This window comes from Anomaloglossus baeobatrachus, chromosome 4, assembly GCF_048569485.1.
Source record: "Anomaloglossus baeobatrachus isolate aAnoBae1 chromosome 4, aAnoBae1.hap1, whole genome shotgun sequence".
NCBI lineage: Eukaryota > Metazoa > Chordata > Amphibia > Anura > Aromobatidae > Anomaloglossus > Anomaloglossus baeobatrachus.
This window is the reverse complement of record NC_134356.1, coordinates 257,151,249-257,179,218: the sequence shown is the minus strand read 5'-3', so window position 1 is coordinate 257,179,218 and position 27,970 is coordinate 257,151,249. Positions and strand designations below refer to the sequence as shown.

The following is a 27,970-nucleotide window of genomic DNA, read 5'->3' as shown; positions in this document are numbered from 1 at the left end:
TAAATCTTGTCTTTTCCTGCTCCTCATACGAGATGATCTTGGTGACGCAGCTGGCTTAGTTACTTTCCGAGCCTCTGAGGCTGCGATATATAAAGAGATGTCATTAGGGACGGTGCTGAACAATGTTTTGCAGGAGTAATGAAATGCATTACATCTACCGCACTCCCCTGCTTCAGTCCTTCTTGAAGCTTTTTACATTAAGACTGCTTAATTTACAGGAAAGCCAGTGAATTGGTTTGCACAATATCTAAGCAGTTCTCTGGTGTACTCAGATACCCCAGCTTTTCCCTGTTCTACATAATGGTGCGATATGTGGACCTGTGCCATGGTGTTGGCATACCCTAAAGGCCTCATGCACATTGTGTGGGTTGAGTACAGTACCCATATAAAAGTGCATTCAATGAAGGGAGGAGGAGAGGGCACTACTCTGTATATAGAGATGCATAAATTTCAGTCCTTAAACATGCACAGCATTTTACCGCTGATTATTCGCAGCAACCATATGGCAACAGAACCACTAGCAAAGTTCTTCACAGCTACGGGTTGCTTAATCATAAAAGAGCAACAGGATCCACGATAGGCTGCTTTCACACTACGTTTTTTTTAACATCCGTCATGAACGTTTTTTTAACGCAAAAACTGATCCAGTGCAAATGCGTTTTCATTTCAATGCATTTGCAATGGACTCGCGTCAACATGCGTTCATCTGTGTTTGCGTGCGTTATAGTGAGGATCCAGCGACTTGCAGTTTTTTTTACTTTTTTCAAAAACGCTACTTGTAGCGTTTTTGAGTTGCGTCCAAATGCTGCAAATTGCTGGATCCTGACAATACTGCACGCAAACGCATGTGAACGCTGGCATGCTGATACAGGATCCTGCTTACTCTACTGAGCATGCCCAGAAACCAGCCTGGTGTGATCAGTCCCTCTCTCCCCCTCCCTCTCTCTCCACCTCCCTCCCTCCCCCTCCCTCTCTCCCCCTCCCTCTCTCTCCTTTCTCTCCCACCTGAGAGCGGAGGACGCTCGTAACCAAGGTAAATATTGGATAACCGCAGGCTTAGTTACCCGATGTTTATCTTGGTTCCGTGAGCAGGGAGCCCGGCTCCTAGCAGCTGCAGACGCTTGGATACCCGATATTTACCTTGGTTACAAGCAAGTTACCCGATGTTTACCTTGGTTATGAGCCTCCGCAGCTGTCAGATGTCAGCTCCCAGTCTCACGTTCAGTTCCCCTCACTCCCGATCACATGACTTCAATGCCCGCCCATAAACTTAAAGTTACAGGATCCTGCAAAATAACACATGCGTTTTTCTTTGCAGAAAAGGGATCAGCTTTAGCAGCAAAAAAACGTTAATGACGCATGCTAAAAAAAGTGTGGAAGCAGCCTAAAGGATGATAGAAAAATGAAGAGCACTCACCGATAGTTGCTGTGCAAAAGGCGGATATTTTATTCACATGTGCAGGTCAACATGCTGTAGGCAAAGCGGGGAGGGAGTGGGACGGGACAGCATGTTGACCTGCACATGTGAATAAAATATCCGCCTTTTGCACAGCAACTATCGGTGAGTGCTCTTCATTTTTCTATTATCATTTACCATATAAAAGTGCATTTACACTGGCTGATTATTGGGAATGAGTACCTATGAACGCTCGTTTTCTTATAATCGGACAGTTAATACAGGCTGCCAATCACCCGACAAACTAGCTTATTCAATAATCCTATGAAAATGGAACAAAGTTTTATTTCTGATTTTGTTCTGTCCATATCGCAAGTAAGTAGCCGATCAGTGTAAATCCAGCCTAAGTGTTGGATCCCGATTACTTTACCCATATGTAGGCATGTTGATAGCATGTTGAAGACTTGGGTTGCTAGAAGAATTGTTCTGGTGAGGAAATGCCTGTTATAATGTGCCATATTGTCTCCCGTACAACACAATGGCTCAGTGGTTGGGGGGGTGGGGTGGTTCTGTAATGGCATAACTAAGCTTTTGGAGACTCTTGTAGTACACCCCAATTGCTGAATAACAGTGGCAGTCCAGCATAACCGTCCTGACCACAGAAATGACCCGAGTTAGTCTGTCTAGAAGTGTGAAGACTTTGTTGTTGGATTTGTCCAATGTCAATTGGAAGTAAGGGGTTACACGGAAGTGTCTGCATCTAGTGCGGTGTGCCCCTATACACCAAGGTGATGGCTTTCCGGTCAGTGCAACAGTTGGAGAACTTCTGCAGAGGATATTGTAAAAATTGCAGATTTATTTTCCTTCTTCTGATATACACAAGACTTAAGCTATGTGCGCACGTTGCGTAAAAACATGCAGTTACGCTGCGCTTTGTAGCGCAGCGTAACTGCATGCGTCCTGCGGCCCCTGCACAGTCTATGGAGATTGTGCAGGGGCCGTGCGCACGTGGCGTCTAAGAGCGCAGCGCTTCGGCTACTGCCGAAGCGCTGCGCAAAAAGAAGTGACATGTCACTTCTTTCCTGCGCTTTGCCGGCAGCTCCTGCTCTGTCTATGGCAGGAGCTGCAGGCAGAGCGCATGGAATCGGCGCTCACTACGGACATTTCTGCAGCGATCTAAAGCGCACATGTGCTCTTCAGATCGCTGCAGAAATTTCTGCAGGGCTTGTACGCAACGTGCGCACATAGCCTTATAGCCACTCCACCTTTACTCCTATTGGAACATGAGTCATGGTGGTAGTGAATATATTTAGGAGGTTTGTTCTGTAGTTAAATACTGCATGGACAGCTTGACTTATGGGGCTGGTGGTGCCACCAAGTCTAGTGTCTGGGAGGTTGGTTGTATATGAAGAGCATTTGGTCACTCTTTGCATTGGTTGGTCTTTTGGTTTTCAAGCATTGACCAGGCCAGATTGTGCTACTTAGGCTTTTTCAATGTAGCTTTTAATAGGAGAATCCAATGATATGATATCACTGTATCTGAATGCTCCCTTTTTATAATACATATGCTATATGTTGTGCTTTGTACCTCTCCCTGTCACTTTGAATTATGAATTATATGGAATGTAGTAGATTTTTTAGGTTTTTGCACCCAGTTCAGACTCAGAATGGTGTTCCAGACGTTATTTCTTCTTTGAATTATGAATGTCTGCTTTGTTCTTGTGGTTGGTAGGGGCTTCTAGCTGTGGTGCCTCAGTAGCTAGTTTTCAACATGACTATGCACTTTCTCATGTCGCTGGTGTTACTGTGGGCAGCCTGTGTGGCCTAAATGTGGTAGCATGGCCTGCAGTGTCTCAAGACTTGTCTACCATTGAGCATATCTGGAATGTCATTTGTTGGAAACCTAGGATTTCACTGTGTTGAGCACCTTCGTTGGCTGCCGGCAGTGTTTTCTCTGGCTGGTCTCCCCGAGATCAGTGATTGTTTTGTCTTGCTGGTCTACTAGGCATTACTCCCACCTAGCCAAAATCCTACTCCACACTGATGAGGGGCAATACCCCGAAACAGCTGTCTGGATGGATACCTGGCCTTGGTATTTCCCTTGTCATATCTTTAAACTCGTCAAGAGTTAGATATTGACTAAAAGGGCCACTTAATATGTTGGTTATGAGCCACTCCTTGGCTAGGTCCTTCCCGGAGGGATATCTGGCTTTTTTCCGTGTCGAGACTCCTAACAGAGGCTCCACGGCCCTTTTTTTATTTTTTGGGAAATTGCAAGAGGAGCTGCCAGCAGCGGATCTTGATGATTTCCATATGCAGGTCTATTCAGCATGGTAGCACATTCCTAAAACAACCATTAATCATGCATGCCAAGGCGTGCAAGTGTGTATCTCTACAGATGGCGCTCTCACTGAGTGAATCAAGATGTTTTGCAGATCGTTCCATTATTTCCATATCAGTAACATGTCTATCCTGTGATTTCCAGAATTCCACGACTTTTCCTTGGTGTTGCGATTCTAATGTTGCATTGCACACCTGACCATTGCTTTCTGGGAATTTACCATTTGTGGTAGTTCTCCCTTTTTAGTTGCCATTCTGCAGATCCTTTAGGTGGCATGAATAGTATTAATTTTTGCCATGTTCGGTAACGTCATACTACATGGGTTTGTCAGGCCTCAGATGAACTAATTAGATTAAGCAAGAAGCTTTCCTTAGATAATCATTTCGGGAGCCATTTCTTGTGCTGAGGCTCACTGCTGATAATGTGCAGTTGAAGGTCAAATGCTTAGCAGAGAATAGCAGCAGCAGCGGCTTAATCTCGGGCAGGCAGTGGTTTAAAATTACTTAACGATTGGCTTTTGAAATATCTCTGGGAATCGCAGGCTTTTCGTGATGCCGGGTTTTTAATATGCAGTGCACATAGTATTGCCAGGATCAGATGGCCACTGGCTTCCTGTGCAGCACATACTATGTTTTCCGTCTCATTCATTGCCGGCCACTGGTGTTTGTCATATGTATCCCAAAATAGTTGCACTTAAATTAGACACATTTGGATGGGTTTGTCACCGAGAGCGGACATAGTTCATTAATCAGGCCTAAGTGCTGTCTAATAAACATGTGCTCCAGGTGGGATTTAAAGTCCAAGCTATTTTCCCTATTATTGAAACTGCTTAAGGGGTGCTTCACACACAGCGAGATCGCTGCCGAGATCGCTGCTGAGTCACGCTTTTTGTGACGCAGCAGTGACCTCATTAGCGATCTCGCTGTGTGTGACAATGAGCAGCGATCTGGCCCCTGCTGCGAGATCACTGCTCGTTACACACAGCCCTGGTTCGTTTTCTTCAAAGGCGCTCTCCCGCTGTGACACACAGATCGCTGTGTGTGACAGAGAGAGAGCGACAAATGAAGCGAGCAGGGAGCAGGAGCCGGCGTCTGACAGCTGAGGTAAGCTGTATCCAAGATAAACATCGGGTAACCAAGGTGGTTACCCGATATTTACCTTAGTTACCAGCCTCCGCAGCTCTCACGCTGCCTGTGCTGCCAGCTCCGGCTCTCTGCACATGTAGCTGCTGTACACATCGGGTTAATTAACCCGATGTGTACAGCAGCTAGGAGAGCAAGGAGCCAGCGCTAAGCGGTGTGCGCGGCTCCCTGCTCTCTGCACATGTAGCTGCATTACACATCGGGTTAATTAACCCGATGTGTACTGTAGCTAGGAGAGCAAGGAGCCAGCGCTCAGTGTGCGCGGCTCCCTGCTCCCTGCTCACACTGGTAACTAATGTAAACATCGGGTAACCATACCCGATGTTTACCTTAGTTACCAGTCTCCGCAGCTTCCAGACGGCGGCTCCGTGCAAGCGCAGCGTCGCTTGCACGTCGCTGCTGGCTGTTCACTGGTCGCTGGTGAGATCTGCCTGTTTGACAGCTCACCAGCGACCATGTAGCGATGCAGTAGCGATCCTGACCAGGTCAGATCGCTGGTCGGATCGCTGCTGCATCGCTAAGTGTGAAGGTACCCTTAGGCCTCATTCAGACATCTGCTTTTCACACATGTTTTATCTACATCTCACGGATAGAACCTGTGTCCATTAAAGTCTATGGGGCTGTTGACATGTCCATGGCTTTTTTTTCAGACTGTGTTAGTAAATCAGAGAATCAAGACAAGATATCTTTAGTTCTTGAGCTTAAAGGGAACCAGTCAGCAGGTTTTCCCCCCTATTATCTGCGGCCACTGCCAGTAAGCTCATATATACAGCATTCTAGATTACTGTATAAGTGCCCAGTCTGCTATTTCTAACGTAAAAATGACTGGTGTTGCGGGGCTGGGTCCAGCACCTACTCTCTCCTGCAATCACCATCCTCCTTCCCAGCTCCATGTGGATGACGCTTCCTACGTCATCCACACAGAGGCCTCCATTGCACTCCTGCGCATGCGCACTTTGATCTGCCCTGATGATGCCAGTACAAACTACTGTAATTCACTGGGAAAGGTCAGAGACCACCCTCTCTTGCACACTACAATACTTTGATCTGCCCCCAGTAGAGCATATCAAAGTCCGTAGGAGCGCAATGAAGACCTCTGTGGATAACGTAGGACATGTCCTAAATACTGGGCAGGAGGACGGTGACTGCACAGGATAGATGAGGCGCTGGACCCAAGACCAGGGATACTTATCGGACCCGACTGCCCCGAAGGTGAGTATGTCTTTTTTACATCATACATTGCACTCTGGGCACTTTTATATAATATATAATGCTGTATATAGGAGCTTACTTGTGCTGACCACAGTTTATAGGAAAATACCTGGTGACCAGTTTCCTTTTAAGAGAAAATATGCTTTAAAGGGGTGGTTCACTAATTATTATTCATAGGCACATTGATATTATGTTGAGAAATAAGGGTTCTCTCAAATACCTCTTGTTGCCAATAGTGCCTGTGAACAGCGCTATTGCGATCCACCCACTCCCTTCACGTGACTCCCGGGCTCCTTGATCTCTGATGTCGGCCTCAGTCTCTGTAACTGGCTGGGCTGTGGGCGGAGCTTCACAGCTCGTCAGTCCAGCTGGGCTGTGACGAGCGGTGAAACTCCGCCCACAGCCTAGACACTCAGGGAGACTGAGGCCACCTCGGTGATGTCAGGTCAACTGGAAGTTGACGTGACCTCACCGGACATCAGAAGTCATGAAGCCCGGGGGGGGTCACATGAAGGGGTTGAGCGGATCGCAATAACGCCGCTCACAGGCACTATTGACAACACAAGGTATTTGAGAGAAACATTGTTTCTCAACATATCATCGATGTGCCTATGAAAACGAAGTAGTGAACCACCTCTTAAATATCTGGCTGTGGATCGTAATCTGAGATGAGACCAGTCTATTACCCCTGGCCGCATGTTCCCATCATCATTGTAGGTGATTGACCGTTCTCTAACAATGCTGAGAAGAGCCAGTGCCGGGTTTCTTTTTTTAATGTTCCCATACATGCACATTGACCAGGCATAGGTCAAAAGTGTGTACTCTTGACCTTCATCTCACATGTTTCTGAAAACCATTAAACGCTATTGGAAATCCCAGTAGTGGGTATCTTCAAACAGATTCTTATGGTGAACCGAAGCTGAGGCATTCATCCACATTCTGGCCTATACCTCCTGAGTGTATGCACACAACAGTGGCATTAAAAGCAGTTTTGTCCCTAGCTGTATTTCTCCTATTTTCATGTTTGCTAGTAGTTGCCATTCTCCTTCATTCTGCACCAAAATCTGTGGGCTGTTATGTAATCTCCAGGAAAATGACATGTCACTGTACTTGTAGCAGTTGCCTGGACATCAAAATCTACAAATATTATATGGAAACCATAACAGGGGAACAGTGTTTTTGTTGTTGTGTTTTTTTTTTTGTTTTTTTTTATTCCTCTGGAAAACTTCTATGTAAGTGCAAAAACATTTAAACATTAATTCAGCTTAAAGATGTTTTTTTCCTCAAGCAAAATAATTTTAATCAATAGATCTTGGAATAATAAGTTCCACAATTGGGTGGTTAAAAGAAATTAAAAATAAAAAAAAAATGTTCCCGAGATAATCTTTTATATATGTGCCCCTGCTATGTACTGTGTAATGGCAGGGTCTGACCATACAGGGATATGGTCTGATCATACCATATCTACTGGGCAGGGGAGGACACAATAGAGAATACAGACAATACAGCAACAGATCAGCTGATTCTGCCTGTGAGGTAAAACATTTCCCTGCCTGTTTTTAACCATGTTTGACCTCACAGAATCTAGCAGCTGCGATCCCATGCTGCAATGTCTTAATACTCTCTTGCGTCCTCCCCTGCCCAAAAGCTGTGGTATGATCAGACCATGTCCCTGTACGGTCAGACACGGCCATTACACAGTACATAGCAGAGACACATTTATAAGATTATCTCAGAATAGGAACGTTACTAAAAATACAAAAAAACCCACCTAATTGTGGAACTATTGTTCCACAGAAAAAGTACATTTTAAACCCCTTCCTCATGCAGCGAATATTAAGGGAGTTTCTGGACTCCTATACACATCTGCATTGTCAGCAGATTGATGAATACTTAGCCAACCACTCAGTTATATATAAAGTAAAGTCAGTGCTATACTGGCACTAGGATGCTGAATCTAAGATTGTAGGTATTATTTCAGAAATATGTGCAAGTTACAGAAATGCATTGCCATTTGATTAACAGACTGTGCAACAGGAAAGGAATATGTAGGTCGGGTTTTGCTATCTATTCCCGCCCCTTTAAAGTAAGGGTACTTTCACACTTGCGTTCAGCGCAGTCCGTCACTATGGAGAATAGCGCAGTCCGTTAACGCACCGCGCTATTCTCTATAGACTTGTATGGACGACGCACTGTAACGCAAGTGTCAGCATTGCATCCGCTGGACGACGCAGCGTCGTTATTTAGACGCTGAGCCGGGCGGGAGGAACGCAGCATGTAACGTTTTTTGAGCAGCGCAATCCGTTGGATTTCACTGCGCATGCTCTCTCTGGCTCCATGCACCCGTAACCAAGGTAAATATCGGGTAACCAAGCAAAGTGCTTTGCCGATATTTACCCTCGCTACGTGTGCAGGGAGCCCGACACTTCCCCGCTTGGCTCTGCCCCCTCCCGCACTCCGCATGTATGTATACATACATACATACATACATGCATGCATGCATGCATGCATGCATGCATGCATGCGTACGCACGCACACACGCGCGCACACACTCACCTGTCCTCAGCACCATGGCCCCGCTCGGCTCCACCCACTCCTCACTCCGCCCCCCGCACACATTCTCGGCGGCCGAGCGATCAGCTGATCGGCCGGCTAGTGGGAGCGATCAGCTGATCGGCCGGCTAGTGGGAGCGATCAACTGATCATCCGGCGGCGCAGCTGATCGTTCACAATAGTCTGCCGCTGGTAAACTGTAAAAAAAAAAAAAAAAAAAAAACAACAAAAAAACCCCAACTGATTACATTGTTTTGCAGCATCTGTTGCATCCGTTGTGCCACTATATGCAACACATCCGTTGCATCCGTCACACAACGCAATGCAATGGATACAGTTCAACACAAGTGTGAAAGTAGCCTAAATGATATATTATGTATATAAACTTTGAAACAAACATGTTACAAACCAACCAAGACCCCGAGAAGTGTATTGCATAAACATAAGAAAACATGCAATCAATGACATAATCTGCCTAAGATATGCAAGAATTGCACTAAATAGTTGACTTGGGTGCTTTTCTAGGTAAAAAGAAAGAGCGTAAGGCTATGTGCCCACGGGAGATCGCACCTGCGGATATATCCGCAGGTACGTCCGCAGGTTTCCCGCAGCAGCTCCCCGGAATCCGCAGTTATCCATTGCTGCGGGATTCCAGTGAAATATCTGCGGTAAACCTGCAAACACTATAGTGAGGCTTACCTGCGGAAGTCCCGGCCTCTATCTCCATAGTGGAGAGCTGGGAATTCCGCAGGTAATTGACATGCAGTCATGTGTGGCTGCGGGACATCCACCGCATATTCCGCAGCCGCACATACCGCAGCATGGACACAGCACTCCCCAAATCCCATAGTATAACATGGGGAGTGTCTGTACATGCTGAAACCTGCGGATTTATCTAGAAAATCCAGAAAAATCCGCAGGTTTTCCAAAGCAAAATCCGCGGGTACATTGTCCTATGGGCACATAGCCTTATGCCTAAGACACACGGCATGAAAATCGGACCAAGTGGAATGTGATAAAACATCACATTCCACTCAGACCAATATTAGCCTATGTGTCAGCGCACATGAGCGATTATTTTCTAACTCTCAATCTGCCCGAGAAAACAATCGCAGCATACTAATACTGTAATGCAAGATCTTTCTCTTGCACCCATTCAAGTGTATGGGGTGAGAGAAAGATCGCACTGCACTCGCAGTACACTGGTGTACCGCAAGTGCAGGGCGAGAATGGCAATAGCCGGCTACGGAGGAGAGAGGGAGATAAATCCCTCCCTCACCTCCTCAGCACCGGCCCTCCCCTCCACAGCGCAGGCCCGTTCCCCGCAGCTGAGGTCCGCTCGTATGATCGGCCCTCAGACGCAGTGACACTCGCATGACACGCGGATCATGCTGAACTGCCAGCGTGAGCCGGGTGTCATGCGAGGATCGCATTAGTCCCCGCGTGGCCCCGGCCAAGCATAATGGAGGGGAGGGGATTAAGTGACCAGAGCAGGTCAAAGGAGAAAAATGAAGTTCTGCCAGAAAACGGTTTCATAATCTCATTCAGACATCCATGTTGCATGTACTTTGTATCCTTTTCCTTCACAGATGCAGCACATACCCATTATAGTCTATAGTGCCGTTCACATGTCTGAGTTTTTACATAGATCCTGTTGCGGAACACAGGGAGACATGTCTGTTTTTTCCCGGTAGCAGGGATGAAAATGGCCAATACAAGTCTAGGAGCCAGTGAAACACATGCAGCACAAAGCATCCCTGTGCCAGTGACTATAGGAGAAGCTTTGGAAATTATTCATCCCTTCATGACACTCTGATGGTAAAAAGACTCCTGACACCAGTACCATTTCTTCATGTATGTATTTAAACATGGACACATGAATGAGGCTTTGGGGATCCCAGAGAAGAGCCTGATGATATGGGGAGGACTGAAAGTTTGTCTATTAATAAAAAAATTTGGCATGTGCGTTAGTGATAAAATAAGTGAGTTCCACCATGGACATCTTTGTTTAGTTCCCTTCTCTAAAATGAAGAAGGGAAGCTCTTTTTCCAAATAATATGTATGATCTTGCTATTGAAACGAAATGTCTTCAAATGGAAAGTTTATAAAATGAAATAGATATCTTGTAGTGGTAAAGGATGAACAGTGCTGACCCCAAATTCATAGTAAAGCCTGCAACCATAGGGGAGAGTCAGTAGGTGATTACGAGAGGCGAATATTATGGGATGGGAACCAATTAACACAGTAAAAATATTTAGCATAACAAGGTCATTGTCCACGGAACTCTCATGGTTACTGCTTATGCTTCAGGCAAGTTCTCCTATGAGAGAGGTTAGCTGGGGGAGGAAGGTCATAGCCATACGGAAAGTCTGCTGCCACGTCTGAGCCTTGTGTAAAGATCTGGTTCACTCTCTTTTCTAGCGGAGAGGTGGTGGTCAGTCAATCAGGAGCCAGTTAGGTATGCATTGGCTCCATGTCAGGAAAGTTGAAGAAACTAGCTAGATCAGTGTTTTGACAGAAAAAATGTTCCTTCTTTACGTACTATCAGATGAGATGACCTGTAGGTCACCCCTGTTTCAAAGATTTTGTTGAGGAAAGGTTGCAGAAAGTGATGCATAAAGAGTGCTGTTGGGGACATTGAGAAATACTCTCCTCTAAACACCGCCCCAGTCAATATGTCTGAAGAATAGACCATGCCCTCCACAGAATGGTGTTCTCATCAATAATGGTCCTATATAGCATGTCCTTTGGGTCTCATGGATCCTAACAACCTAATCTAGTTACCCAATGCACCTTGTCAATAGCCTAGCAAACCTCTTGTGGTTGTTGTACTATTTTATGGAAAATGGTGGTCACTGGCTGTTTCATGGTCTTCCCGGTCTGGATGTTCAGGGATACCTTTTTGCAGATGCTTTTCCTATGGACTTGGTCATCTATGAGCAGGAATCTTTTCTTACAGAAAGGATGATGGTCCATAGGGTTGGTAGGTTCTGTGACTGTAGTTCTGGACAAAAAGAACAGATTAACCTTCCAGTGTAGAGTCTGTCGATGAACATATTCAGCATTAGTGTGTTGATAGCCTGTTTAGTAGGCCGTGCTTTTTATTAGTTCCTGCATCATAGGGCACACTGCACCACAAGGTTGTGTCATATTGAGTTCTTGCTGCAGGGGCTCAGCTCCAAAGATATTTGGAATAGTCTGACCAGTCTAAGTGGTGGTGGATGAGACCGCCTGTAGGAGAACTGTCAGCATTGAAGGCGGTGCTGTGTGATCTTAGACCTCCGGCGATTACTGAAGACTCATTACAGGCTGTGTCAGGTACTGTGGAGGAGGGAGGAAAGCAGGATGGTCCCTTTTTTGTTCTGGACATCCCTGAGGTGGAAATGTTAGTGTAAAGTGGGTGGGAGTGTGGAGCGCTGGAAGCCTGCAGCCTCTCTGGCATAGTCAAGCCGTGCCCGTGTGCAGTTTGCACGCTCTCACCACTTGGTTTTTCTACTTTGAGTGGTCATCATGAGACCTCAGCATTGCGATTTGCTGACTGGCTTCTTATCCGCTTCTCTTAATAGGTCATTGAGAGATTTAGGAAAAGAAGCAATTCATATATTTCTTGCTTGTAAAATTAAGAAACTTTACAGTCACTTATTTCATGTAAAGGTTCTAAACAAGCGTTTTCATGTTAACAGACTGCCGGGGACGCTCAGCTGAGAGCTGTCACATGCCGGCGGCCGGGGACGCTCAGCTGAGAGCTGTCACATGCCGGCGGCCGGGGGCGCTCAGCTGAGAGCTGTCACATGCCGGCGGCCGGGGACGCTCAGCTGAGAGCTGTCACATGCCGGCGGCCGGGGGCGCTCAGCTGAGAGCTGTCACATGCCGGCGGCCGGGGACGCTCAGCTGAGAGCTGTCACATGCCGGCGGCCGGGGACGCTCAGCTGAGAGCTGTCACATGCCGGCGGCCGGGGACGCTCAGCTGAGAGCTGTCACATGCCGGCGGCCGGGGGCGCTCAGCTGAGAGCTGTCACATGCCGGGGGCGCTCAGCTGAGAGCTGTCACATGCCGGGGGCGCTCAGCTGAGAGCTGTCACATGCCGGGGGCGCTCAGCTGAGAGCTGTCACATGCCGGGGGCGCTCAGCTGAGAGCTGTCACATGCCGGGGGCGCTCAGCTGAGAGCTGTCACATGCCGGGGGCGCTCAGCTGAGAGCTGTCACATGCCGGGGGCGCTCAGCTGAGAGCTGTCACATGCCGGGGGCGCTCAGCTGAGAGCTGTCACATGCCGGGGGCGCTCAGCTGAGAGCTGTCACATGCCGGGGGCGCTCAGCTGAGAGCTGTCACATGCCGGGGGCGCTCAGCTGAGAGCTGTCACATGCCGGGGGCGCTCAGCTGAGAGCTGTCACATGCCGGGGGCGCTCAGCTGAGAGCTGTCACATGCCGGGGGCGCTCAGCTGAGAGCTGTCACATGCCGGGGGCGCTCAGCTGAGAGCTGTCACATGCCGGGGGCGCTCAGCTGAGAGCTGTCACATGCCGGGGGCGCTCAGCTGAGAGCTGTCACATGCCGGGGGCGCTCAGCTGAGAGCTGTCACATGCCGGGGGCGCTCAGCTGAGAGCTGTCACATGCCGGGGGCGCTCAGCTGAGAGCTGTCACATGCCGGGGGCGCTCAGCTGAGAGCTGTCACATGCCGGGGGCGCTCAGCTGAGAGCTGTCACATGCCGGGGGCGCTCAGCTGAGAGCTGTCACATGCCGGGGGCGCTCAGCTGAGAGCTGTCACATGCCGGGGGCGCTCAGCTGAGAGCTGTCACATGCCGGGGGCGCTCAGCTGAGAGCTGTCACATGCCGGGGGCGCTCAGCTGAGAGCTGTCACATGCCGGGGGCGCTCAGCTGAGAGCTGTCACATGCCGGGGGCGCTCAGCTGAGAGCTGTCACATGCCGGGGGCGCTCAGCTGAGAGCTGTCACATGCCGGGGGCGCTCAGCTGAGAGCTGTCACATGCCGGGGGCGCTCAGCTGAGAGCTGTCACATGCCGGGGGCGCTCAGCTGAGAGCTGTCACATGCCGGGGGCGCTCAGCTGAGAGCTGTCACATGCCGGCGGCCGGGGGCGCTCAGCTGAACGTTCGGCCACCGAAAATCAAAGTAAAGTTTCTGTGATTTTGCATGCGCAGTGAAAAATAAAGGTTTCCGCCGCTCTAAAAAAAAAAGTTACATGCTGCGTTCCTTCCGCCCAGCGCAGCGTCAAAATAACGACGCTGCGTCATCCAGCGGATGCAACGCTGACACTTGCGTTACAGTGCGTCGTCCATACAAGTCTATGGAGAATAGCGCAGTGCGTTAACGGACTGCGCTATTCTCCATAGTGACGGACTCCGCTGAACGCAAGTGTGAAATTACCCTAAGACTCCATATTAAATGCAGTGCAGGAGGCAGCGTATCCCCATAATAACCTTTCCCACAACTTTCCAAAGGATTGTGCACCGATTTTCTGGCGTACAAGGTTTGATGAATCTGGACCTTGGTGAATTTTAATAACCATACACTTGTCGCTTTCTTCTCCTATAAGGTTGGATATAATGCACTAACTTTGCCATGTTTTCTCTTCCTTTAGCGCACTCTGGATACAGTTACGTGAAATGATGCCGCAGTATACCATGGAACAGTACTTACGACCTATTTGTGGAAGTCCCCTCTGAGTTTTCTTTTTTTGAGCATCCCTTTAATATGAACTTGGCATAGGTTTCTTACCAAGGATTGTTTCCTCAGCGTGGCAGAAGATATTGGCTCCCTGCTGGATTTCCTGCATCAGTCTGTCCATTTGACCACCCCAAAGGATTGTCTGTGGCAAAAATGGCAAACAATTCTGTTGCATATAGTGGAGTAAAAAACTCCATAAACGAAGCAAATCATGGAGGTGACTTTGGGATCACGATTGAAGAGCTTCGGGCTCTAATGGAATTGAGGTCAACTGATGCAGTACAGAAAATCCAAGATTGCTATGGAGATGTCTATGGTATTTGTAGTAGGTTGAAAACCTACCCCCATGAAGGTAAGGGAGATATGTTAGTAATGGTGATGAATGAAATGTTATCTGTGGGCATCAGGGCTTGCAAACTATTCCTCCAGGCTTTTGTGTTTCCTTAAACGCCAAGCTTTTGCCAACAGGTGCATAATTTTTTCTTTTTTTTTTTTTTCTTCCTCCTCTTCTTTCCTCGAAAGATCTTATTTAATGCTCAATCCTTCACCTGCAAAATGTCACTGTGGTAGGATGCTGGCCGGCCCGCCTGTCTGGCTTATTAGATATGATGAATCAATAAGATCTATCCAGCAGGGAGACATTGACCGGTTGACTTTTATATGCTGTAAGGTGTTCCCTTATTTTCTGTTTTTTTTATTATTATTATACAATATTCTGGGGTGTACGGCAATAGACCTGCTGGAATGACCATGAAAATAGGGCAGTAAGGATGCTGGAAGCATCAACCAATATGTATAGGACATTGCTGAATTCCATGAATGAATTATTGTGAAAAAACAGCTTGCACAGTATGTTATATAGCCGTATAGAAAAGCTAGCCATTGGCACTGCTATGCTACCCTGCAGATTATTAATTATGGGGTCATGACATAGGAGAAAGTATGTGTCCCCATTGCATTTGAAATGATCAAAACTGCAGCAACAGCCCACTAAGTGATATATCCCTATAATCAGGGTCTCTGTCCCTACATTATGCGGCTCTCAGATGGGGACGCAAAAACCTGGTCTGAAAGCTGAAAAAATTTAAAATCCCTATTTATTGCCCCAATCTAAACCGATTTCTAATATGACTACTTTAAAAATTCCCTACCCTTCCCTCAGTGCACTACTATTGATTTCTCTTTTTTCCCTACTTCCTGTCTGATGATGCTTTGTTTGAGAGTCCCAGTGCATACTGGGATACTCTGACGAATCGTCATCAGGCGACAGGGGCGGCTGTCACAGCCTCTGCCTCCTACTTGAAACAAAGCATCATCATTGATACTCATTTCGGTGGCTGCTCTGTCCCTCCCTGTTCACTGTGTGATTTGCACAATGACCGCATCCAGTAAATTGCCGCCTCAGATCACTAAAGTTGTCAACATAAAACAGCATGGAGTGTCAATCTCCTCAAGGGTACAGGGTAGTCTCTGCCCCCTGCTCTCACTGATGGATAAGGTTAAGGGTGCGTGCCCATGATTGGTGTTCACAGCGTTTTGGACGCAGCATGTTTCAGCTGCGTCCAAAATGTGATGTACAGTAAAAGCATAGTGGATCGGATTTCTAGAAATCCCATGGCCGCTGTGCATGTACTGTCTGCAGCGTAAACTGACCTGCAGTGCGGCTTCCCGAGCCCCAAGCATGTTAGTTGTTTGTTGTGGAGACCCAAGCGTACTCTGCAGGGAGAACAGAAGAGGGAGACCGCAACTGCCTGAATCCTGATTGAGGGTACGAGCAGCTGTGGTCTCCTGCCAAACAGACTCGCAGCCCCACAGGTCAGGACCCGCCACATCCAGGATGCAGCGGGTCCGGATTGTGGGCACATATCTAAATACCTTCTTCAGGTGACTGATTAATGAACATCCATCTTAGTCAGCCTGACAGTTTTAGTGCGTCAGTCTTTTGCACAGTCTCTCCTACAATGTGTCCTGGGAACTGCCATGTATAAAATCCTGACAATGTACACTACATAAGTAATTTCTCTTTTTACTAAGTAAAGGTATTTAGAAAAAGGTTTAATATTTTATTCCACTTCTTGGAGAACCCCTTTAAACAGTGCATAGGCTGTAATGCAAAGCACCAGAGCACTAGCTCAGGAAATAGACTATCTCCTCCTCCCCCCTCAGGACGAATTACTTGCTCCCCCATTTATACAGAACAGAAGATGTGACTGTGTTTCTATTATAGAGAATATATGGATTCCACAGGGGACAGAGCAGTGTGTACGTATAATATATATCAGCTGTATACATACAGATACAGGAAAGCTGGGGGAGAGCTGGGCGGCCACTGTTGTGTCTCTAGTCTTTAATTTTACTGGACTTTTTTTTTCTATATATATATATATATATAATAGATTTACAGCTTTAAAAAGACAGCTGCATGTGTGTGTGTGTAATATAATATATATATATATATATATATATATATATATATATATATATATATATATATATATATATATATATATATATATATAATATTAGTCTGACGTATGTGAGAGGGGAAACTAGGTTTGTAATGTGGAAAGTGAGCAGAGCCCTATACTGATCCGTTGTGCATGTGTTATCGTAATGAGCCCTTGAAGTTACTCCTGCAGTCATCCCGACCTCTCCATCCGTAGATCGGCAGCAGTTGTTTCTCCTTCTTGACACGTTCTTCGCTGGCTGTCATTTCCCACCTGTTCTGTGACATCTCAAGTACAACTGTCAGGAGCTGGTACTGTTGGAATCCCATTCAGGTGAATGGGCGCCTGTCACTCACCAAGTATAGTTTCATGTGCTGCCTATTCTTGGTAACAGGACATTTGCTGAGCTGATTGAGAAATAATAGACTTTTTAATGAGTTTATCAGGTAAAGTGGTGAAATGGTAAAACAAACATCTATTTGCAGAATTGGCTGTGTATTTGTCATTGTGGTTACAGTTAACACAAACTGTCACACGTGGAAGAACTGTCATCGTAATATTAACCCTTTAGCCACCATCAGTATGCCTTTAAGGGGCCATAACTGGTCAATAACACTACAGAGATGGAAATCTTTCCATCGTATTTTCTCCGGATTGCTGACGTAAATTGGATGTTTTAATAGAGGCAACAGTTGGGTGCTAGAGGTAGGTTTCTACTCTTCCACAGTCCACCATCAGAAAGTGTCAGTCTTCCAACAAGCACACCCTAGTAAGATATTAGCAGTTTCCTCCGGAGCACAGAGACCATTGCTCACATCTGAGGAAGGATTGCTTATTGTAAGGCCAACATTTCATCCCTGGAGTCCTAGAAAAGGGGCCTTGTGGTTGTCTGCGCGAAGGCTGGGTATGTTCTTTAAGAGCAATGCACGGGAGTAAGAGTAGTCTGAGGCCTCCTAAGTGATTTGGTGCATCTTTGGCTAGAAAGTGAAGAAGAATTAAGGGAGTTGTCCGACAAACTCCAAAAAAAGTCAACTAATCTGTGCTGTATTGTTATATAAAACATTCTACATTATTTTATTTTTTTTTTTTTTTTGTTTTCTAACTTTTGTTCCTCTTGATTTTTCCCTTTTTATTCTCTGTACACAATTTGTTTACCTGCAGCTCAACCAAACATGACATCTTCCTATGCCAAACCTCACAGTCAGAGCTGGCACCACCCAACCTCACTGTTCAACCCCGCACTCTGCACACTCATTGGCTGTCAGTCAGCACAGACCTCTCATCACTCCAGCAAAGATGGGCACATTACTACATTATATGTGCGGGGATTGTGCTGCACAGATGAGATCACTGCTCTGTATTTCCAATCATTGGTAGTGCAGAGCAGTGATCCTCTCATCCACCACACATATAATATAGTACTGTTCCCTTTCCTTGTGCCTATCCTGTAGTATGTCCCCTTGGGCTCCTCTGCTTGTAGCAGTGCTCTCTCCTGTAGAATTGCGCCCTAGTCTGCCATTCTTCACACACAAAAAACAAAACCCAAATCCTCCTCACCTCTCCACGTTCCCTCGGTGCCTTGTGTCCTACCTCTTGTGGCTGCAGCCTCCTCCATGCTGATCGGCCTCTGCAGGGGGCTATGTAGTCAGCGCTTTATATCAGATGCAGATTCCCGGGCGATCTGCAGAGCCGAGCTCTCTATACGCTACTGCAATGATCTACTGCTGGCCTCTGATTGGCTGGCAGCTGATCTTCGCTGTATACGTCTGCAGAGTGCCTGGGAATCAGTCATCTGATATACAGCGCTGGCTGCACGGCCCCAGCACAGGCAGCATTCAGTAATGTGGCCACTGCCTGCGCTCCGCCAGCAGCATCAGGGGCTGCATCCAGTATACAGGCAGTGAGACCCTTGCACTATGGGATATGGAGAGGGTGCAGGGGGCGGCTACATAATGTCGGCTGGGATGCCCGTCGACAAGGCAGCATAAGCTCCTGTCCAGTCGTCGTGACATCACAGGAAGCTACAAAATCACAGCAGGAGCGGTCACATGACCGCTCTGAGCTGGGGGAGAGGGGCTGACAGCAGGGCAGGTAGTCACGATCTACTTACCTGTCCCAGTGTAGCCCAATAGTGTAATGACAAAAAAAAGTCAAAATAAGCAGATAACCCTTTTAATTTTCCACTGACTTTTTTTTTTTTTCTTCTTTTTTTCTACACGAATAAAACTCTCAAACGCCTCATGAACGAATGCTAACAATAACTGGTGATGTGACATAGGGCATAGTGACACAGGGCATAATGTACTAACAGGACACAGTAGTATGGTTTATACACGTTAAAAAGAAATTTTAAAGGGAACCTGGCTGGTCCAATAACTCCAGCTGGCAGGTGTAGAGTTAATCTCCAGGGAAAAAGCTTTAAGGAGTCCGGCACCAGGGAGAAAATTTAACTTGATTTCTCCCAGGAGCTGCTGACGTTCAGTAAGGCACTCTTCATGTGTAAAACCAGTATCTGTGTCATCAGTGTGTTTCATGCGTGTGCCGTCCATGTTTTTCCGGTATGGCTAAAGAAAAAGATACATTTCTCCTATACTTTCCTTGTTCAACACATTCAACACACTAAGCCATGTGCTGTATGTGTTCTTCACCAATAGACCGGTGCTCTTCACCTACCAATAGACCTGTAATGGCCCTTGTCATCCGTGCTGATGTAAAAAAACGGACATGTCTCCGTGTGAGCAGCCTGATAGATTATAATGGACATGTGTGGTATTAGTGAAAAAATGGATGCCACACATACTAGAAACCAGGACATGTGAATGTGGCCTAATGCTGATGTGTGCAGAACAATTAGTGACTAATCACAGCACTGAGAGCTGCAGCTGTAAGTATCTCCTGGCACTGACTGACAGCCGGCCCCGCACTGATGTACTGTCCGAGCTGGTTTTCAGTCAGTGTCAGGACATGCTTACAGCCCCAGTGCAGAGAGTGGGGACAGGAATTGCTCCATGCACACCTACCAAAGGTCTCCTAGCAGAAGTAAAGGTAATTTTCTCCTGGGTGCCACACTTTTAGTACTGCAGCTATTGACCTACAGAATAACTCTATAACTGCAAGTTACTGGCATCATCAGACCCAACAGGTTCCCTTTTAAATTGTTTAAATGGAGCCGATCATATCCAGAAATTGTGCATTCAAATATAAAGCAATTCTGCAGGGAAATTAAGTTCAATTCCTGGCTAGCTTGCTGCAGCCGGGGCTACAAGGAGAAAGTGAACTTGTATTCCCCCTGTAGCTGCTCACCTACAGTCGCCAGGGCAGTGTGGGGAGCTGTTAGTCACAGATCACCCCACAGTGAGCGTGCTGTAATCACTCCCCCTCCGCTATGACTGACAGCCTGTTAGTGTGCTAGTAGTGATTTAGTGTGCGCACAGTATAGAGAGCGGTGACTGGAACAGCCTCCTGCACCATCTCAATGACTGACCGAGCGGCAGTGCGGGGGTGTTAGTCACAGATCACCCCACTACTGTGTGTGGCAGACGGTGAGTATGCCGGTAGTGATTAGTGTGCGCACAGTATAGAGAGCGGTGACTGTACCATCCCAGTGACTGAGCGGCAGTATGGGGGTGTTAGTCACAGATCACCCCACTACTGTGTGTGGCAGACAGTGAGTATGCTGGTAGTGATTAGTGTGCGCACAGTATAGAGAGCGGTGACTGTACCATCCCAGTGACTGAGCGGCAGTATGGGGGTGTTAGTCACAGATCACCCCACTACTGTGTGTGGCAGACAGTGAGTATGCTGGTAGTGATTAGTGTGCGCACAGTATAGAGAGCAGTGACTGTACCATCCCAGTGACTGAGCGAGCAGCAGTGCGGGGGTGTTAGTCACAGATCACTCCACTACTGTACTGTGTGTGGCAGACAGTGAGTATGCCGGTAGTGATTACAATGTGCGCACAGTATAGAGCGGTGACTGGAACAGGCTCCTGCACCATCCCAATGACTGAGCGAGCGGGGGTGTTAGTCACAGATCACTCCACTACTGTGTGTGGCAGACTGTGAGTATGCCGGTGAGTGATGACAATGTCCGCACAGTATAGAGAGCGGTGACTGTACCATCCCAGTGACTGAGCGAGCGGCAGTGCGGGGGTGTTAGTCACAGATCAGCCCACTACTGTGTGTGGCAGACAGTGAGTATGCCGGTGGTGATTAGTGTCCGCACAGTATAGAGGGCGGTGACTGTACCATCCCAGTGACTGAGCGGCAGTATGGGGGTGTTAGTCACAGATCACCCCACTACTGTGTGTGGCAGACAGTGAGTATGCCGGTGGTGATTAGTGTGCGCACAGTATAGAGAGCGGTGACTGTACCATCCCAGTGACTGAGCGGCAGTATGGGGGTGTTAGTCACAGATCAGCCCACTACTGTGTGTGGCAGACAGTGAGTATGCCGGTGGTGATTAGTGTCCGCACAGTATAGAGGGCGGTGACTGTACCATCCCAGTGACTGAGCGGGGGTGTTACAGTCGGCGAGGGGCGGATAAGTTACTGTAATTTTCCCCTAGTACCCACTCTTCCAGTGAGGCAGGCAGACTTGAATTTAATGCTGTTTACTTGCAGATTAATCCTAGATCTGCAGATTAATAGTAATACTGGACTTGGCAATTTTCTATTTTAAGGAGTTTCAAAGTAAGAAAATATTTCTAAAATTTATAAAAAAAAAAAAAAAAATACGCAAAACAGGCAAATTCTAAGAATGTGACCGGAGTTAAAATGTAATTTATAAGTTTCATTAAGGGGTTAAATGTGAGCACATGCCGTTCTTCAGGTAGTATGTGAATGTGCACAATCCAGTGAGGCAGCTTTGACATTGCAGTTGCGGTGTCCTGGCCCCGATCTGCCGGGGTTAATTTACACGTGGAGACCCAGCCGGCCCTGTCCACCCTGCTTAACTTTTCGCCGTTGCCATTTTTCTCCCAGGCTACTGACTAATACAAGTTTCCTTCCATCATTGTCCTCACAACAATTTAGGCTCAGCATTAAACGCTGGAGCACGCCACTAAAAATATTTGCGGATTTCCTTAAAGACTCTGGAGTATTATTCCTAGAGGCCATATAGAAGTGTCTGGCATTGTGTCTGTAATGAAGGAAACGGTTTTTTTTTTTAACAGTCTTTGTCCGATCTGAAGGCTATAGAAAAAGCGTATCGGCCACATTCCTAGTGTTCTACCAAAAGGAGGCGAGCGGAGGCATGCCCCATTCACCAGCCTCTGCGTGGACAGGAAGGAATGCCATTTAAGCAGCTAGTTGCCATGGAAACTGACCAGTCATTGAAAAAACTATCTTTAGATACTGCGTTACTAAGACTGTTCATGATTTTGGTGATGTGATGATTTTTCTCTGCATACATTTACATATCTACTACGTGTTAGAGACTGAATTTATCCCCAGCGCCGAGCAATGGTGGTACAAACACTGCAAATATCGCAAGTGATCCTTTATCCTATACACAGATAATGTACAGTTTTGGCCCGAGCTTTTAAATGCATTGGGTATGATACTTCAAAGAAATGATTTTGCATGCTAAGTTTTGCATTGCTATTTTTATTTACAATACTTGCTTGTTAGGAGTTGTCCAGTGTTCTTAATGTGACCTCTGGATCCTGACAGCGTGCGTACCATACACTGTCAGGAATCTCCGGTATTGCCGGGGAGAGCGACCGGATGTATGTATCAGATTTGCATTCTTCTGGCCACATTCCAACTAGGCACACTAGTCCCCATTCAATCAACTTGCCAACCATGCCTTTATAGACTATTTCTTGTGCCCCCGGTTTCAGGCATGCTGGCGCACACGTGGGTCCTTCACCCAAACTGTTCCAAGCTGCAGTATTATTTCCCTTTTTTGGAACGAAAACCTAAAGCAAACCTTTGAAAAATAAACTCATGGCATCATCTCTCTACCACCACAGTTTACAGTCACACATTCAACGTTCTCCTGGCATTTGCCAATCCCGACTCATTCATCAGACAGAAGGACACTCCACAGATAACATTTCTACTGCTGTAGAATCTATTGCTGGCGTATTTTGTCACTCCAGTGATCATTGTGCTTGGTGATGTAAGGATGCATGCAGGTACTCTGCTATGGAAACCCATGCAGTGAAGCTCCTGCCAGGGATAAGATGTTCCAGTCAAGAGTCAGCAAAACATGAGATTATCTGACCACTCACAGCTGTTCAGGGAATATGTCAGTGCACGCAGGTTGAGTAGGTGAGCTGGTGTGTGTGTGTGTGGTGTGTGTGTGTGTGTGTGTGGTGTGTGTGTGTGTGTGTGTGGTGTGTGTGTGTGTGTGTGGTGTGTGTGTGTGGTGTGTGGTGTGTGGTGTGTGGTGTGTGTGTGTGGTGTGTGTGTGTGGTGTGTGTGTGTGGTGTGTGGTGTGTGTGGTGTGTGGTGTGTGTGGTGTGTGGTGTGTGTGGTGTGTGTGTGTGTGTGTGTAAAGAGACTGACTGATCTCTGACGCTTGAAGGAGTTGTTGACTGACTGATCTCTGAGGCTTGAAGGAGTTGTTGACTGACTGATCTCTGAGGCTTGAAGGAGTTGTTGACTGACTGATCTCTGAGGCTTGAAGGAGTTGTTGACTGACTGATCTCTGAGGCTTGAAGGAGTTGTTGACTGACTGATCTCTGAGGCTTGAAGGAGTTGATCAGTAAATGTTACTTCTGGCTATAAAGACCCAATCTGTGGTGTACTTCGCTTCCCCTGGATGTACTGGCAAGTATCTGATGCTGCTGGTGTCTAGCATTGGCTGCAGTGCTGACGTCATACCAACCAGTCATCTGTCCGTGTAGACAGGACACCGCTTTCAGAGCCGCTGAGTGCACTAATTGGCTGTCGTGCAGTTGATTTGACATCAGGGCCACAGCCAATGATAGATACTGGAAGCAGATGTGGAGACTTGCCGGTGTACCTTTGGAACTTAAATACTTTTCTGTTTTTCTTTATTATAACCTGGACCCGGGGATATTTACCAAATGGGAACAACCCCTTTTAAGCTGTGCTCACATTGGTGTTCTTTATGGATAGAAATGTTATCGACAGTCTAACAAGTTGATGGGCGCTTCTTCAAGGCATTTTTACATGTGCTGATCGTTAACACAATAGCTTGATTACCCAGTTAAAAGGAAATATGTACTCCAAAAGTATTATTTTAGGGCAATCCGAACTGCCAATGAATTTAGTGTTCAATGTACTATATGTGGTATGTAGGCATGGGCAATGTTTGGAGACTTCCCCTTTCCACCTTCTCTTGGCCATGCAGCTGTTGGCCACTACAGTCAAGGCCAAAGTAGTTGCGCTCTTGAAGTTGTTCCAAAAAATGAAATTTCTCCCCACAAATTATTGCAATTACACATGATTTGCCATAAACCTGTTTATTTCCTTTGTCTGCATTGTAACAACACAACACAAAACAAAGCCAAATCCATAACTTCATACAAAACGCCAAACATGGGCAGACAAAATTGTTGGCACTTTTAACTTAATATTTGATTGCACACCCTTTGGAATAAATAACTGCAAACAATCGCTTCCTCTAAGGTTATGTGCTCACGGGAGCTTGCTCCTGCGGATTTTGCCGCGGAAAAATCTGCAGGTTTTAGCAAATACAGACACTCCCCATGTTATGCTATGGGACATGGGGAGTGTCTGTGTCCATGCTGCGGAATGTGCGACCTCGGGATATGCTGCGGATGTCCCACAGCCACACAACTGCATGTCAATTATTCCTGCGGAATTACCTGCAGAAATCCCGACCCTCCACTATGGAGATAGAGGCCGGGACTTCCGTAGGTAATCCACAGGAATGTCCGCAGGTTTACCGCAGCTATTTCGCTGGAATCCCGCAGCTAAAAATAGCTGCGGGTTCCGGGGATCAGCTGCGGGAAACCTGCGGACGTACCTGCTGATATATCCGCAGATGCAAGCTCCCGTGGGCACATAGCCTAACTGTCCACCAGCTTTTTACACCTCACCTGTAATTTTGAACAAATCTTCTTTTGCAAACTGCTCCAGATCTCTCATTTTTGAAGGCGCCTTCTCCCAACAATTTTAAAATCTCGCCAGAGGTGTTCATTGACATTTAGATCCGGACTCATTGCTGCCATTTCAGAACTCTCCAGGACTTTGTTTCTATCATTTCTGGATGCTTCTTCAAGTATGGTTGAGGTAATTGTCCTGCAGGAAGACTCATGACATAGAAAGCCAACCCAGCTTTCTGACACTGGACACTACATTAAGACCTAAAATCCTTTGATAATCTTCATGATGCCTTGCACACAGTCAAGGCACCCAGTGCCAGAGGCAGCAAAACAACCTCAAAACATCTTTGAACCTCCACCATATTTAACTGTAGGTCCTGTGTTCTTTTCTTTGTAGGCCTAATTCCGTTTTCGGTAAATGGTACGATGTGTTTTACAAAAGAGCTCTATCTTGGTCTTATCTGTCTATATGCGTTACACTGTAGTTCTTTTAGGCTCATGGTGGCACATACCATATATCGTATTCTATACAGAAACTGTATTGCTAGTATAAACTATACAGTGCTGGCCAAAAGTATTGGCACCCCTGCAATTCTGTCAGATAGTACTCAGTTTCTTCTTGAAAATGATTGCAATCACAAATTCTTTGGTATTATTATCTTCATTTAATTTGTATTCAATAAAAAAAAAAAAAATAAATTGTCATAAAGCCAAATTGGATATAATTCCACACCAAACATAAAAAAGGGGGTGGACAAAAGTATTGGCACTTTTTGAAAAATCATGTGATGCTTCTCTAATTTGTGTAATTAACAGCACCTGTAACTTACCTGTGGCACCTAACAGGTGTTGGCAATAACTAAATCACACTTGCAGTCAGTTGACATGGATTAAAGTTGACTCAACCTCTGCCCTGTGTCCTTGTGTCTACCACATTGAGCATGGAGAAAAGAGAGAAGACCAAAGAACTGTCTGAGGACTTGAGAATCCAAATTGTTAGGAAGCATGAGCAATCTCAAGGCTACAAGTCCATCTCCAAAGACCTGAAAGTTCCTGTGTCTACGGTGCGCAGTGACATCAAAAAGTTTAAAGCCCATGGCACTGTGGCTAACCTCCCTAGATGTGGAAGGAAAAGAAAAATTGCCGAGAGATTTCAATGCAAGATTGTGCGGATGGTGGATAAAGAACCTTGACTAACATCCAAACAAGTTCAAGCTGCCCTGCAGTCCGAGGGTACAACAGTGTCAACCCATACTATCCATTGGCGTCTGAATGAAAAGGGACTGTATGGTAGGATACCCAGGAAGACCCCACTTCTTACCCCGAGACAGTCAGGCTGGAGTTTGCCAAAACTTACCTGAGACAGCCTAAAATGTTTTGGAAGAATGTTCTCTGGTTAGATGAGACAAAAGTAGAGCTTTTTGGGAAAAGCCTTCAACATAGTTTACAGGAAAAAAAGAAGCATTTAAAGAAAAGAACACTGTCCCTACAGTCAAGCATGGCGGAGGTTCCCTGATGTTTTGGGGTTGCTTTGCTGCCTCTGGCACTGGACAGCTTGACCGTGTGTATGGCATTATGAAGTCTGAAGACTACCAACAAATTTTGCAGCATAATGTAGGGCCAGTGTGAGAAAGCTGGGTCTTCCTCAGAGGTCATGGGTCTTCCAGCAGGACAATGACCCAAAACACACTTCAAAAAGCACTAGAAAATGGATTGAGAGAAAGCACTGGAGACTACTGAAGTGGCCAGCAATGAGTCCAGACCTGAATCCCATAGAGCACCTGTGGAGAGATCTCAAAATTGCAGTTTGGAGAAGGCACCCTCCAAATCTCAGGGACCTGGAGCAGTTTGCCGAAGAATGGTCTAAAATTCCAGCAGAGCATTGTAAGAAACTCATTGATGGTTACCGGAAGCGGTTGTTCAGTTATTTTGGCTAAAGGTTGTGCAACCGAGTATTAGGCTAAGGGTGCCAATACTTTTTGTCTGGCCCATTTTGGAGTTTTGTGTGAAATGATCAATGATTTGATTTTTGTTTCATTCTCTTTTGTGTTTTTTCATTGCAAGGAAAATAAATGATAATAATACCAAAGAATTTGTGATTGCAATCATTTTCAAGAAGAAACGGAGTATTATCTGACAGAATTGCAGGGGTGCCAATACTTTTGGCCAGCACTGTAATAATCAATGAGAAAAAGATCATTGCATGTACTGAGCAATAAGTGGAAGCAAAAGGAAAGATGTTGTAAAGAAGGGAACGATAAATGGAATTGTGAACTTCGCTCTGTGTCATAAATACAGAAACATGTCAGCTCTTCGATTCAGCCATTTACAGGCCTTTTGTATCCTGGTATAAAAGCTAAACCACAAAGAGGAATTACATTTTCTCTAAAAAAAAATTCAAGAATAGTTCACAGCAACAAAAGGGCAACAGTGATTACCTGCCCAGGCCACAGAATCTAATGCACAAACAGCATGCCGCAAAACCCCTCAAAGATGGAGGCAACTGGTGCAAAACACGGATACAGCAACCACTCACACACTGCCACTCCATGGAGGAGGTGATGGCTTAGTATCCTGCTCAAACCCTGATGTCCCATCTCCCCTTCAGATACTGAGCCAATTGATCCTAAGTAAGGAAACTAAACCATTTTTCCTGTTGTAAGATGCAGCTTCTGAGAGGCATTTCTCATATATCTACATGGTGCTTTACACTCTGTCCGGTGATTAATAAACCTTTAATATGGATGTTACATTGTGTCCATATTACAGACAGTCTGAAACTGGCAGGAATCGCTAGTAGAGATGAATTTGGGGATTTTGGAGAGGTTTGTGCCCATGATCGGAACCCACTGTTCCCTGGACATGGCGGGTCCTGACCTGCGGGGGCTGCAAGCTCCTTCGTAGGAGACCGCAGCTGCTCATGCCCACGATCCTGGCTCTGAAAGTTGCGGTGTCGTTCTGTTCTCCCTATAGAGAACGTTTGCCACTCCGCAGCAAAGAATTGACATGCTGCGCCTCGGAAATACGGCAACGCATGTCAGTTTACACTGTGGGCAGTACACGCACAGTGGCATAGGATTTCTAGAAATCTTATCCACTGTGCTTGTACTGAACAACACAGTGGTCTGGACACCGCTGAAGAGGTGAGACACTACTGCA

At 46.4% G+C, this 27,970-nt stretch overlaps 1 protein-coding gene across 6 annotated transcripts in view; it reads left to right on the top strand.

Annotated features, from left to right (window-relative positions):
- ATP2B1 (ATPase plasma membrane Ca2+ transporting 1) overlaps positions 1-27,970 on the top strand; it is a 175,505-nt gene that overhangs the window by 33,346 nt on the left and 114,189 nt on the right. For 5 of the 6 annotated variants that reach the window (XM_075344792.1, XM_075344794.1, XM_075344791.1 and 2 more), the window contains exon 2: positions 14,239-14,676. In XM_075344792.1, coding sequence (XP_075200907.1) covers positions 14,478-14,676 — 199 coding nt within the window. In that variant the 5' untranslated portion in view covers positions 14,239-14,477. Of the gene's footprint in view, positions 1-14,238; positions 14,677-27,970 lie in introns of those variants that run through there. The other variant, XM_075344796.1, reaches the window with a different exon arrangement.